The 15071-nt window shown below is 42.7% G+C and overlaps 1 protein-coding gene across 1 annotated transcript; it reads right to left on the bottom strand.

The window, feature by feature from the left end:
• Positions 1–9584: 9584 nt before the first annotated feature.
• LOC8031866 (transmembrane emp24 domain-containing protein 7) lies at positions 9585–15000 on the bottom strand. Its single transcript, XM_002407507.5, has 3 exons — positions 14704–15000; positions 11103–11348; positions 9585–10534 (listed from the first exon to the last, which is right to left on the bottom strand). The coding sequence occupies exons 1-3, from the start codon at positions 14848–14850 to the stop codon at positions 10307–10309; spliced, it is 621 nt and encodes a 206-aa protein (XP_002407551.1). The 5' UTR covers positions 14851–15000; the 3' UTR covers positions 9585–10306.
• Positions 15001–15071: the final 71 nt, after the last annotated feature.

Raw genomic sequence — 15071 nt, forward strand, 5'->3', positions numbered from 1 at the left:
CATTGTAGTATTTAAACCTCTTATCGGCGTATCTTGAGCAAACTAGTATTTTTACTAAGGCACAACATGGCTTCTGCCAAAAAGTGTCTACCATCACCCAGCTGACCGAAACAGTGCATGAGTTCGCGTCGGTAATTAGTACTCGAGGGCAAACCGACTTTCTATACTTGGACTTTTCAAAAGCGTTCGACCGCGTTCCACGTGAGAAGCTACTAACGAAATTGGCGGAAACCAATTGACAAGCTACTAACAATATTTTGAAGTGGCTAGAAAGTTCTTTCACTATGAGACAGCAATGTGTACAATTTTGATAGCGCGTACGTGTTCCGGTACTACACACGTGACGTCTGCATGGTGTCCCACAGGGATCAGCTCTCGGGCCTCTATTGTTCTTGATATTTCTTAATGATATTGTTTATGAAATCCCAGCCAAAATAAGATTGTTTCCAGATAATTGTGTTGTTTTTAATGAAATCAAAAGTTTCGGAGGTTGTGAACTATTAAACTTCTCGCTAGAAAGATTGTCTAGATGGTGCACTGACTGGCAAATGTCACTGAATTTACCAAAGACTATTTGTCTGTCTATTCCTCGCAAGAGAAGTCCTTTACTTTTTTATTATTTTATTGGTGGCTGTAGCCGTCTTAAAATTTACTCATATAAGTATCTGGGTTTGACTATAACATCAGCCTTAAGGTGGAACATACATGTTAGTAGCATATCGAGTAGGGAAATAAGTAAATTGACGAGCTTGGAATGGACAAAGATGATTTTATTACCAGATCTACTAGGCATATCCACAGCAGAAGAATAAAACCATATAGTTATAAAAATGACGCATTTAAATACTCCTTCTTTCCTCGAACAATTATTGATTTGAATAGTTTGCCACCTGATGCTGTAAATACTACTAACTTTTTAGACTTTTGTTTCAAGTTATTGCAGGAAGTGCAACCTGTGTGATACTATGTTTGATACACTCCTGTAACAATATCGAGAGAGACTAACAGTATTAATAAAGAAAGAAATAATGTTTTGTGTTCAATCAGAATACCAATCAGCTTGTGGGGCAAAATAAGTATATCTTAAATAAAATTCCATATGACCTCACTTATTCGCAAGTTTCCAATCCTCGACTGATAAAATTTATCTTTAAAATATTCCATATATTCACTGTGCCCTGGAGCAGTTCGAGGCAAAGGTTGTAAGTGAAGGAGGGATTTGATACACCAAAAATTAAACGTATAGTGCGGACTAGCAATACCTGTTCGATGGGATTTGGAAGATCTCGCTGTATGCGTCGCGTCGTCCTACACACAGACACACACACATATAGTTTTTCCAGTTTTTTTTCCTTTGAAACCGTAGGATGTCACCCAAAAGTTAATATTGATATGGAAATAGCTCATTTAGTTCTATAATGTAAGCGTAAAATTTCGTGCTCGCTAAAACTATTTAGAAGCGAAATGCGAAAATGCGCCGATGTCGTGTTCTCTCTAACAGTGTCGCGATGTGTGCATATAGCCGACACCTGTACACTTCAAAGCGATCTGAACTCTATTGTTTCATGGTGCAACAGGTGGCAGATACGAATTAACATCGATAAAGCCAAATGTATGACTGTGACAACAAATAAATCATCAATCAGTTGCAACTACGCTATCAACGGTGTCCCTCTGGAAAAGGTAAATAAATATAAATATCTGGGTGTTTTCATTTCCGATACTCTTATTTGGCACGATCATATTACCTACATAGTTGGGAAAGCCAGTCGTTCCTTGGGATTCATGAGACGGAAGTTGTATTTAGCTCCCCCTGAAGCTCGTTTGCTATAGCTTCGAAGTCCTTTGTCAGATCTCAGCTTGAATACGTCAGCATCATATGGTCTCCCTACCGGGATTACCTGATAGACCAAATAGAAAAAAATTGAAAACAAAGCCGCGCGCTTCATTTACGTATAGTGACTATTCACCTTACACGAGCGTTTCGGCGCTGAAACAAAGGGCTGAATTACCCTTATTAGACGCCGGGGGCAAAGTCTCCCGTCTGGCGTTCATCCACAATATTTATTACTTTGATATTAACCTTAAGGAACGCTTATTGCCTCCCTCTCATCGCATCTTTCCCAGACATGATCATCCTCACAAAATTTGCTTGTCAAATTGTAGCATTAATCAATTTCGCAACTCTCCGTCACAGCTTGCCATTACAGAATGAAACTCATTGCCCCACCATGTTGTAAATATAACAAAAAAAAATGAATTCAAATCTACATGTGAACGTTTGTTCCACTTTTCCCAGGAATGAGTCATACAGGATGGTGTCATTTTTGTTTTTCATGTGCGAAGATAGTTTGATTTCTTTTCCTGTGGCCTGGTTGGCACGATGCTTCCTGTTTGTGTACAGTATTCTTCTTTTGAGTGGGTATATTACGTTATTTTTGTTTGTGTACGAGTGTACTTTTTCTTGAGTAGGTATATTTGCATTGTTTCTTGTCTTTAAGCAAATATGTACAAAATTTATTCTTTTAATATTTTTTGTCAAAAACGTGTACTGCTCCCCGTCCCCCCAATGCCCGAAAAGGCGCTTTGAAGTATATTAAATAAATAAATAATAATAAAAAAAAACATTGTTAGGACATCGCAGCCTGATTTATATTCTTGAATAATAGCCGCAGTTATATTTTGAAAGCTTTACTAGAACCTAGAAGTTCCATTTCTAGTTGTTTTACGCGCGCCGCCCGCTCTGCAAGAGTTGGTTTCCCCTTAGCACATGGCTGCGCTACGGTGTAGCGAGGTGCGCAGGATCGTCCACACTGCGGGTAGCTCCCCTGCGCAGTGCTCCGGTGCCCGGCGAGACGCCCACTCGACAGAGCAGTACCTATTTTACTAAAGGAACTCTCCACTCCCGAAAACGATTCGAACAGATTGTGCTTTACGGCTGGCACCCAAAAAGCCCGTGCACACAGTCGCGTTTGACTCCGACCGACGTCGGGATGAGCAGCAATGCAGCCGGTCGTCCAGAAAATGCTTAAAAACCGGTCTTGTCTCAGTCGGTCGTTCTGAAGCGCAAATGTGTGAACGAGCTTTAATAATAGAACATTTGCTATATTACCCAAGCATCAAGGAGAATGCAGGGATTGGTCTTCCACGCGCCACACTCCTTCCCCGTATAAAAGGTTCGAAGTAAGTAACCAAAATAAAGCGTTGACGAACGCGCGTGCAAGGTGCCATTTTTTTGGGGGGGGTATTTGCTTTCGAAAAGTTACTTCTGCTGAGGCCAGCACGTGCGGCGCGTGGAGCACCAACCCCTGCAGTCTCCTTGATGCTGGGGTAATAGAGCAATACGTCTTTTGCCCGTTTGGCACACCTGAAACGGGAGAAAACACGAACGCTGCGTTTGGCTGCAAGTCGTCTCCTCACTGGCTGAGCACGAGTTCCGTCAAGATCAATTGGGGGGCTAGTTGGTTGAACATCTCGACGGTGGTTTTAAAAAGCGCAAAGGACTAAGAAGAGAGGGAGGGGACAGGACAGAGCGCTTACTTACAACTGTCAAATTTAATAGAGCATCTAGAAAACGACAAGCTGGAAGTGAAAAAGAAGAAAAGATGAAGATAAACTCACTGCTGCTACACAGGCATGATTATTTAGTTTTAGAAATCAAAATAAAAATTATTTTAACTTCAGCTAAAGGTAAAGTACTTGTCACGTAAAAAAATTGTCTATAAAACAGAAAGAAACACAAGGGAAACACCGAAGGAACTGAAGTTCCTTCGGTGTTTCTCTTGAAGACTTCAAACACAAAAAGAACTTCAGTTCTAGCGGTGTTTTCCTTAAAAACTTTTTAGGCGTTTGCTCTGCGTCCTTTTTTTTCTTCTTCTTTTTTGTTTTGTTTTATAACTTTTTTATTTTACGTGACAAGTACTTTGGCTTTAGCTGACGTTAAAATATTTTTTATTTCGATTTCTAAAACAAAATATGTTGTCTTTGTAGCAGCAGTGACATCCAATTTTATCTTTCCTCCTTTTTCACTTCCACCTTGTCGTTCTGTAGATGCTCTATTGAATTTGACAGCTGTAAGTAAGCGCTCTGTCCTGTCCCCTCCTTCTGCTCTTAGTCGCTTGCGCTTTTCAAAACCACCATCTACAACGAGTTCCGGCCGAATTGCTGATGTCCAATCTGTGACCTCCGTGTACTTCAGCTGCGTGCATGCCGGGACCAGGGAACATCGCGGCGATGTTCTTCGGTCCCGCTTGGGCCCCTGGCTACCCTGGCCTCCGGCAGCTGACCTTAGGAAAATCCAGCACTGCGGCACATCAGCTAGCGTTTGACTCCGTCACGCTGGCTCTGTTAGTCGAGTAGATACGATTGACCACTCGTGGGTCATATAACTTGACAACAGAGAGAGAGCGACGCTGAACGCGAGTACATTTTCGAACGCCAAAATACACAGCCTTTACTTTGGAATGCGATTGAGCATATTTTGGAACGTGCGGCCCGGTGATACGATCTGAAAAGCCTACCGCAACTGGGGCGCGCGAGCGCTTGAGACCGGACTTGACGTGCCACACCGCTCGTGCGCTGGCTTTGACAGGGCTTTTTTCGCGCCGTCGAGGCATAAAATACGTACCAAGTTCATCCGTGCATCATCACCGCGGGTCCAGGGCTGGACAGTATCGCGATAGAATCAATTAGATATACTTTCGAGTGAATGTATCTCTGTATCAGTGAAATACATTTGCGATGTATCGCTTGCATCGCGACACTTTGCCGGGCTTAGGTATTGGTTACATTTGTTGTCGCAAATCAACTGTCGGTTTTTACGTTAAACTGAAATAGAAACAAATATTGTTCGAAGAACGGTCACTTCGAAAAGGATAAGTTCCTCCCAGAAAGCCCTGTTTCCGCTTTAGCAGAGCGAACGCCGGAGGTGAGTGGAGGGGAGGAAATCACCAGCCATAAACAGCAAAGAACGAGGGGCCTGCACGGAACCTGGTCACGTCCCGTGCAGACTACGCCTGGCGTCGTTGTCTAACCTACCTGCCCTTGGCGACTCAGAAACTCACGACAGTTTGAGACGCACCCTCACGGCAAAACGAGGTTAATTTTGGGCAGACGCCTTTTGTCAAGTATGGCAGGCAGTCATTGGTCTCCACTTTCCAGTACCTATCTAATTCAATAAAAGTGACATTGTCTTTTTTTTTGGCACTGGAGTTGTGAATAGATGAAGAGTATGAGCAAAGTGGAGGTGCATAAACTGAAATAAAGAGATGCATTCAATCATTTGCGTTCCACACGAACTGTACCCCCACCTATCCTTCTCTGGGTGTATATATATATATATATATATATATATATATATATATATATATATATATATATATATATATATATATATATATATATATATACGGAACAGCACCTGGGAACAAAAGACGGCACTCGAGAGAAATATGCTCAACACAATATTAGCCCTTAAAGGAGTTAGCCGAGGAGGTTGCCAAACAAGAGATCAATGAAACGTTTCGGGCCTGGTAGGCTCTTCGTCAGTACTTCGTTCTCCTTTTCTTTCAATCAAAAAAAAAAAACGGCCGGAAAAAAGAAGAAGTTAATTGGGAAAATGCTTACCGTTTAGCGGGTGCCTACTCAACTAAATTCTCCCTTAAAAGTTTAATATATCCCGATACCAATGCAATAAATACTATGGAAATAATTAAATATAATATTATTACTGCCATTCTTATCATAAAACCAGTTTTTGGGACATGTGGTTGGGTATAACCCAACTATACCTGGTGTCATGTGAAGCCAATGAGAGGCCCAATGTTACGCGTTTGCTCGTGTCACATTAAACGATGAAGCGAGAAAAAAAAAAAAAAAAAGCAACAGTGCGGTACCGATTAGAAGATCTCAATTAAATGTCCATAAAAAAAGACGGCAATGATCCTTTCGAACTGTTAAGGCCCTTCGGTTCTAAAGTATTAAATCTATAGATAAATTCAGATTCTTTATTTTTTCGATCTCTGGTGGTTCGAAAGCCCCCCTGGAGTATAATAAAATTAAAATCAGAAAGTCAGTTATGTCCTGCGGATTTTAAGTGACGGGAAACCGGTCCGGCAACGTGTTTACGTAAACGACTTTTATGTAGATTCATGCGTTTTCTTATGCTTGTTTTAGTTTCTCCCATGTATTGAATTTGGCATTTTCTACATTGAATGAAATAAATAACATTTTCCGAATTACAGTCAAAGGTACCATTTATTTTCCAATTAAAGTTATTCGCTGTGCTACGAATAGAGTTAGCTATAATTATGTCCCCACATAAACTGCATTGGTTATGATTGCACTTGGTGCAACCAATCGGGACCAGGCTACGTCCGATGGAGTTTCGGGACTGTTTAAATAAATCTAATAAATTACGTGGTCTCTTGAACGCTATACCAGGGGTTCGAGGGATAACTGCCTTTAGAGCTGTGTCCATGTGTAAAATATTCATGTGTCGTCTAAGAATATTGTTTATGTTTGGAAGTTTTGATTGGTAAGGTAAGATTAGTCGTAATTCATGATTATTTCTTTTCGGCCGCTCTACTAAACACGCGTTCCGAGAGATCGCTCGACTTTTTGATATAGAATTATTTATTAGCGGTAAGGGGTATCCACGGTTAATGAAATCCTCTCCTAGTGCTCTAGCTTTTATATCAAAATCCTTATCTTCTGAACATAAGCGTCTTAAGCGTAGCATTTGACTGTATGGTATACCTTTTTTGTTTTGTATTGGATGACAGCTTTTATAATGTAGAAATTGACGTCTATCTGTAGGTTTTCGATATAAGGTTGTTTTCAAACCATTTTCAGTAAGTCTTACCTTAATATCTAGAAACTCTATTTCTGTATCAGAGTATTTATACGTAAATTTAATATGTGGATTAAAATTGTTGGCAAAATTAATAAATTCAAAGAGCTTATCTTCCCCATTATTCTAAATTATAAATATGTCGTCTAGGAAACGTTTATAAAAAAGGGGTTTATGCGGGAAGGAGTTAAGTAGCCGCTCCTCTAAAGACATCATATATATATTTGCATAGGAGGGAGAGAAGCGAGATCCCATTGCTGCGCCATGTATTTGTAAATAATGCTCATTCATAAATGTGAAGTTATTAAGCTCTAAAGCTAAGTGCATAAAAATATTTAAGACGCTTTTACTAACAGTGAGGTCGTTCTCATTAACAATATTAAGAACTGCTTGTATACCTTCATCATGCGGTATATTAGTGTAAAGAGACACTACGTCCATTGTGACAAGCAACGTACTATTAGTCCTAAAATCTATTTGGATATCATTAATCAAATTGAGAAAATGAGAGGAGTCTTTTACGTAGGACGGGGCACCGGCTGCAGTACTTTTAATTTGTTCGTCAATAAAGGCGGAAATATTCTCTGTATTAGTACCTATTCCCGAAATAATTGGTCTACCTGGGTGATTTTGCTTATGTACTTTCATTAGCATATAGAACTGTCCTGGTCTCGGATTTTCCTGAATGAGATACGAAGAAATGTTTTTCTCTATTTTTTTATTATCTACTAGGTATTTTAATTGTATTTTTATTGTCTCTCGAAACTTAAAGGGAAGCTACGGAGCTTCTTGGAAAAAATGAGTTAGAAGTGAATTCTAGTGTATTTTTACCCCGTGAACCCGAATACCCAAATCATTTGCTGCGTAAGTATTGTTAAACGCGAGAAAAACTCGAAAGACAGTCGCTGTCCATGACGTCATCGACGGCTCTTTTCGCTGCCCAAGGCTAGGGGGGCGGGGCTTCAGCCATATTTTGAAATTGCTCTTGTAACTCTCCGGCGCGTCGCATTGAAATATAATTTTGATATCTGTTATTCTAAAGGCCAAATGAACGCAATTCAAGCGTTCTTTCTCAAATGTAGAAGTGCCCCATCTTCCCTTTAAGTGTTGGATCATAATCTAGTTTTTTATAGAACTTAGTGTCGTTCAGTTGTTTAATTGCTTCCGATACATAGTCGGCTGTGTTAACTATGCATATACCTCCCCCTTTGTCAGCCTGGGCTATTATGATATCTCTGTTATCCGTCAGGTTTTTTAAGCATTGCCTATCCTTATAAGTTAAATTATTATTAAGTGGTCTGTCTTTTTTATACGCTGATAAAACATCTTTCTGGACCGCCTCTATGTATTTTATGACATTAACATTTTGTTTATTCAACGGCGGAATCCAATAAGATTTGTGTTTATATAAAGGCTCTTGATAAGGAGCTCCTTTGAAAAAAACGTTACAGTGTAATTGCCGTGTAAATTCATTTAAACCTTTGTGCAAGTCCAAATCATCACTATTGTTGAGAGGAGTGGGGCAAAACTTTAATCCTTTCTTGAGAACTATCTCTTCGTGTTTAGAAATTGCATAGGAAGAATAATTGAATATTTCGGACTTTTCTCCACCCAAATCTGTAGAATGTTCTGAGTTACATGGATTAGTATGCTGTGTTCTATTAATTAGGCGTGAAAAGAAGTTTTTCCATTTTTCTATTAGGGGCGAGAAAAAATCCAAGAGTACATTATCTCTAAGTGCCTTACGTCGTTTAGTATTAATTACTTCTCGCTCCTTTTTATGTATGTAATGCTGCAATTCTTTTAATATTATTAAAGGTAAACCAGGGGAAGTTTTTAAAATAATATCGATCTGAGACTCTAAAGCACGAATATTTTCCATTGACTGCTGTATTGTAATGTCCAGTAAAGACATTCTAAAATTAAAAATAGCGCTATCCCATGTCTGTACATTTACATGGGATAACTGTATGGTTGGAGCTGTATATGTGTTATAAAAACCGAACGGAATCTTTTTTTGTGTGCGGCAGTTTTGCAAAAAAAGTTTATGGGATTCAAATCGACCTTGCCGCTCCCTGCCGCCGTACTGTCGGGCGCTCCTTCGTTGCCCGTGACCTTCCCGTTTCCCGTCGCCGTCCTGTCGCGGAACGTCCGAGCTCTCCGGGAGGAACGGGGCAAGCGCCCCCTCACCCAGCGCTGACGTCGGAGGGTCGGCTCGCAGCAAGGTTCCCGATTGGACGGTCGGCGGGACAAGGACTTGGGAAGGTCTTAAGAGGAGAACGGAGACAAAGGAAGAGAGCTTGGGCTGCCGACTTCACAAGGGACCGGTCATGGAGGCGAGCTCGGACGGCGCTGGACGCTGGCGCAGGGAGTGCGGGCACTACGTCGAGTGGCGGACTCGACAAACGGACCGGACAGCGACCCTGGACGACGACGTCCCCATGACGCGGTGTGGACGACCACCGCTGGGACTCGGAGATGCTGCTCGGGCAGCGGACTCTCTCCCGGCCTCGCTGATGACCGTCCCCCGATCCCGAAACCCCCCCAAGGCAATGAGTGAGTGAATAAACCCTTTTGCCAAGAGCGCAGTATTGAAGCGTCATATTCATCCGGAGACAGGGTCTGTGGGAATCGGAGCTAGAAGATGCCCGCAACCTGAAAGAGAAATGTGTCTCAAGCCTCAAATTAAGTCTACTGATGACAAATATTTTAGCTAAGAAGGAACAAACTTGGCTTTGCAACACTGCCGAGTAATTTTATTTCACGTACGACCAATAACGACAATCAAGTGCCAGACATCCAAACACGGGCCAGTAGTGCTCACCTGCATCGACGCATGAAGAGACAGGTCACAATAAAATGCTGTGCTCCACAATTACATTAAAATCCTCACGAGGACAGATGCAAAAGAATGACTGCCGTGGCAGAACCACTAAAGCCCTCAAATGCCAATGAGATATTATTGCCTCTTTCTGTTAGAAGGGCAGTCTTGAGTGAGCACCAATCTCTGTGGCAAGTGATTGGAAGAACTTCTTTTTCTCAGTATGGTGCTTTCCTACGAAGCATGGACAGTAACACCTTTCCAAACGGGAGTCAGCAGTCATGCCCCTACACTTGCCTGGACAAAGAAATGAGAAAAAAGTAGGTGCTGCTCCTTTAAAAGAAAACAAAAAAAAAAACACAGTTTCAGCAACTAGGCAACAACCAACATTTTACTCGAAAACAGATGAGCCAGTATGCACCTACTTGCAGTCACTTACAATAGGGGAACAAGGTGTGCCTTTTTCGGATGCCTCAACCTCCAGAGCTGGCTAACCGCCTTCTATGGTGCGTCAATGCCACACCACAGAAGACAAAAGTAGGCTAGCTCTCGAGATTGCATGACCGTAGGAGGCCCCCCCATGTTCCGCGCCCGTCTGCAACTAAGGCGACACGAGCCTCTAGAGGGTGTGCACTTCACGTGGTGGTGATGGTTTTTCTGTCCGTGAAGAAGCCCTTGAGGATGAACACCTGGCCGACGAAGATGACCAGGATGGCCACAGTCTCTCCCACCGACCAGTAGAGCACCCTCGAGTTGAGGTCTTCGGCCCGCTTGCGTCCTTGGGCTTCCCGCAACCGGTGGTGCGTCTGGTAGTCCACGATGGTGTTGAGGTTGCTGTGTGCCGCGTCTGACGAGGATTCCATCTGTGCGAGAAAATGGGTACAGATGTTTTTCGTCTGTCTGCAACACTTCATTCACGTTCTGACAACGTTGCTGCTGGCTTCGAGGAACGACCTTTCAATGTTAGTGTTTACTAAGGTTTGACTATGCCTGCAGTATTATTTTTTGCTACAATAATTGTAACACCACAAAACCATTCCAATAACTTAGGGGTCACTGAAAATCAATAACATCCGTGCTGAATCTATAGTCATATCTCGTTTATATACGCACCTCTGTTCCCCTAAAAAATTGTCCAAAATGTGAGCTGTCTCTAGTAAGGAGACAAATGTGCAAGAGTTTATCCAGTTTGTCTCTGAAAATGTTGTCCGTATAGTGGGGTATCTGTATTAGCATGGACCATATTAATAAGACATGACATGCAGTCAAAAGATCTTTCAGGTTTTTTCATAAAAACAAAAATCACCTTGAAATTTTTTTTTTTTTTTTCCACCGACAATCTGTAGGAATTACCACAGTCATAGCACGTTACACTGCATCTCACACACAAGAGATAAAGAAAGCCCAAGTGGCAATGAGACGGCAACGCACCTTGGTCATGGCGGTGTAGTGCTCGTTGATGCCAGGCAGGGGCTTCTCCTCTCCCACCTGGAAGTTCATGTAGACTAGCTTGTGGCTGAAGGTGGAGAACTCGTTGCTGAAGCAGGCCGTGTAAACGCCTGTCTTGGCCGCCTTCAACTTGATGGTGTCAAACTGTTTCTTGACCCCCTTGTACAGCTGCACGTTGCCGGGACCCTCGAGGGTCATGTCTACGTCGTAGTGGCCTCCAGTCACCACCTGCATGAAAATGCACACTAGATGACCACATGAACATGTGATGTTCGTGACCACATGAATGTGTGATGATGTACATGACCATATGAGCACCATCACCACATGTGCATGCATGAGCAAGACAACTGCTTCGATGAAGTAAGAACAAGAAATAGCACAGCAAGAACAACCCAATTTCAGAGAAAATTGTTGGCTGTGTTGGCAACAGTCCCCCAAGTTTTCAGGGTTCTGTCTGTGTGGTTGCCTGGTGAGAGCTCCTAACTGCTCGCCGGCTTCAAGATTCACTTAGAATCTCTGTGAAAAACTTTGTTATTAGAAGGAGTATAATCGCTACAAACTAGTTCAGTTTGTTTTAGTTTCTTAGAGACAAGAAGTAAGCTCACACCTTCAGATAATCTGTGTGAAGTGTCAAGATTGGTGCTTATTTGCAGGGTTTTAGTGGCATAATCTCCATCCCATCTTAAAACCAGCTTTGCCTCATTTCTCAGAAATTGTCTTCAGAATCATGCTGTTACATCTAATGGCAGCTATATATTATAAGGGCTGCTATTTTCCCACTGCCTACAGAAAATGGCACCAGCATTAAATGGTTGACGAGTCTAACTAAGACTCGTCAACCATTCTTGTTTTGTTTTAACTTTAAGAGAGCTCTAATGTTGCTCGTGAGGGTAGATGCAAAACTTCCTTTCTACGGTTTGTATGCCATCGCTACAACAATGCTTTCCTTTCATTTGGCAATGCATCCTCGCATTCAATGACATCACAATGCTGTTAAGTGACCTTATCAAGTGAGGCAGTGCATTCAATTGTATCCTACAAAAAATGTTGAAGATGTCCAACAGGTTTCTGTTTAAAAAAATGCATGCAATTACTATTGGGGAGGGGATGAAACATCCATTGATTCGAAAGCTCTAGGGGTATACTTCAGCAGTTGGGGACAACCCGAATCAATTATGTGTTTGTGTTTGGTCACAGCAAAAGGCCGATGAGGGGTGCAAAACTGAGTTGGCAGGTGGGCCTTGCATATAAAGCACTGCTCTGAGTTACATGCTCATGCCCACAACTAAATCATGTTCTAATTTTTGTTTTAATTCAATATAGCCAATGTTCACATTTATCAACACGGACACTGAGCAAGATGGAAAACATCTAGGAAAACAAGGCGACCCCTATAGTCTTGACGTTGTAGCCAATAGGACACACAGGAGTTTATAAGCACAAAACCGATCTCGCTGTTCTACTAAAAGATTATGGTAATTCAAGTTTTTAGGATGAGCCCACAGATGGTTCTACTTGCCATGGGAACGCAAAGTCACCCGAAAACATAAGACAAAAACCGAAACTAATGGAAGCTGCTATTCTTTTTATTACGCAACTCTCTTGCAAAGTGAAACTTGAAAGCTGTGCAGTGTCTGTATTCGTAGCTTAGATTATGAAATGACATGGCATAAACGAGCAATACCGAGGCACAAGGATAGGCTTAATGTCAATGACTGCTCACAATAATCAAAGGCAATCTCCTGAAGATCCATCGGTGAATCCTCAGGGAATGTGTTTGCATGACCCTTGGGAAACGTCACAGACATCCCCCTTTGAGAAATGCTAATGCTGACCCCTTCACTTTTCTGTTTTGGCTTTCTCTTTTGCTTTCTCTATTTCTTGTTGCCTCTTTTTGGCTTTCTTACGGAGTCAGTGCTAGCGTTTCCCAAAAGGGAATGTGTGTGGCAGTTCCCAAGAGTCATCCTAACGCATTCCCTAAGGATCCATCAGTGGATTTCCCCTTTAATTCTTTCCGGCAAAGCGGGCTCGCCGAGCCCACTTTGCCCCAGCCTTTGTCACACGCAGACCCACGTCGAGTTGCCGCTTTTTGCACCGCATTTCGGCCAGCCGAGCTAGGCGCTGCTTCCGCTCCTCTGTCTTGTTCGTCCGCTTTGCAGGCTTAACAGCGGCATTTGCTGCCTGATGCTGCTTTCACTGTTCACCGATCGCCCGTGCGCGCATTGCCTTCCGCCCCGTGAAGTCACCTCCCTCTCGCCCTTTCCCTTCACTACTCTCCTCCTCTTTACGAGGGTCGCTTCCCTTTCCACTGTTTTGTTTGCAGACGGACGGCGTCAGCTCTTCGCTGTTATGTAGGTACTAATGCTAACGCATTAAAAATGTGACGTGGACAACAAAGACCCATGAAGCGGTGCCGACCAACATTCTTAGATCTATCAGTTGACAAGTTCCACGAAAGAGTGGCGTTCAAAATTGGTTCTTCTGTGTTGCCTGCACGCAAACAGGTGTGGGCGGATAGCGTTCTTAGTCTCACCGGCCTCAATGCCTCCATGGGCAACAAAGAACAGCCGTTCTCGAACGACACTTTTATTCCGCTGACTTTTGTGCAAACTTCACTTTTACTATGAAAAACCCGATAGAATTCTTTTCCACCGCAGGTAATCTGCATCCAACATTCCATTGATTCCGCACCTTCTGTTCATTGGGCGAGCCGACAGTGTAGCGAGCGCAATGAAATGGTGCCAGGCATTTTAGGAAGCTTGTCAAATGACTCTGATCTAGTAACATTGGTGCCGACGACATTCTACCTGGCTTTTTAACTATGTGGGGGAGGCAGAAATCGTAGGAAGCTAGCAGCTCGGCTTCAAAATCTTTATTCAACTCGGAATGCTTCCAGTACCACAGTAAGGAGGCCTGCTATTTTATGTCATTTTTATAACTCAGTTGAGTGCTTGACGGCTACTCTTAAATATTACTGTCAATGATCCATGTGATCAGGCAATATGATCACACCTATGTGATCACATCCAGAGTTTTTGGAACAGTCGGTGACAGAGGTGGACGTGATTATGACTGTTTTATGTAGTTACTATATTCACCACTACATGGTGTCGGCGTGTCACATGGCTGCATCATCGGTTCTTCCATTTTCTTTCGACTACGACTGTAGCTGAACTACACGAAACACTCACTGCATTAAAAAAAAATAAAAACACGTACTTTTAAGCGGCAATACGTTAGTAGTCGCCGTGATCTACGTGTTCTCTAGCAGTTCGAACGGCAACAGTCTGTTCCAAGACACCGAATTACTGGATCGAGTCAATCGGTTGGAAAAGGCTGTAAATCTGAGGTGCCCTCTTATTTTTAAAACATCTATGGGTCGTGGTATTTGTCAGGAACCTCTTTAAAGGGCGGAGAGTGACTACAGCTGGGTACTTTGAACGTCGCCGGCCGTTCGACCAACGCAGCTTCGAACCGTTCGCCAGCCGGCTCCACACGAACCCAACCTTCAATGTCGTACTCCGACGCCTCTACGACTGTCTTTTTGCCTCCACGTCCCTCTAAATTTCGTTTCACTCACCTGAAACTCTAAAGTTGTTTGCGTGCCTTCTGTGATGTCTTCGTGAAAGCACTGCTTAGCATTGTCAGGCAGTTCAAAAGTTAACTCCACACCGAACGCACTCTGCACGGCGCAGACGAGCACTGTAAGCAGTAGCACGGAACGCATCTTGAGGACGATAGTTCGGGAGCACGCATTAAAAACCAAGGGACATGGAAAAGAAGACACAATATTTAACACATGGAATTAAACGCGAACCTCCAACGTGTACAAAAAGGACAGAGGCAGACGAAACCGGAAAAGGTACAGGCAGCGCCACTTATAAATTACCATGCATTATGCTAAATCGCCCCAAGCATTAATAAAAACCTTAATTTTTTTTACAATAA

This window comes from Ixodes scapularis, unplaced genomic scaffold (genome assembly GCF_016920785.2).
Source record: "Ixodes scapularis isolate PalLabHiFi unplaced genomic scaffold, ASM1692078v2 PGA_scaffold0__279_contigs__length_252992795, whole genome shotgun sequence".
Classification (NCBI taxonomy): Eukaryota; Metazoa; Arthropoda; class Arachnida; order Ixodida; family Ixodidae; genus Ixodes; species Ixodes scapularis.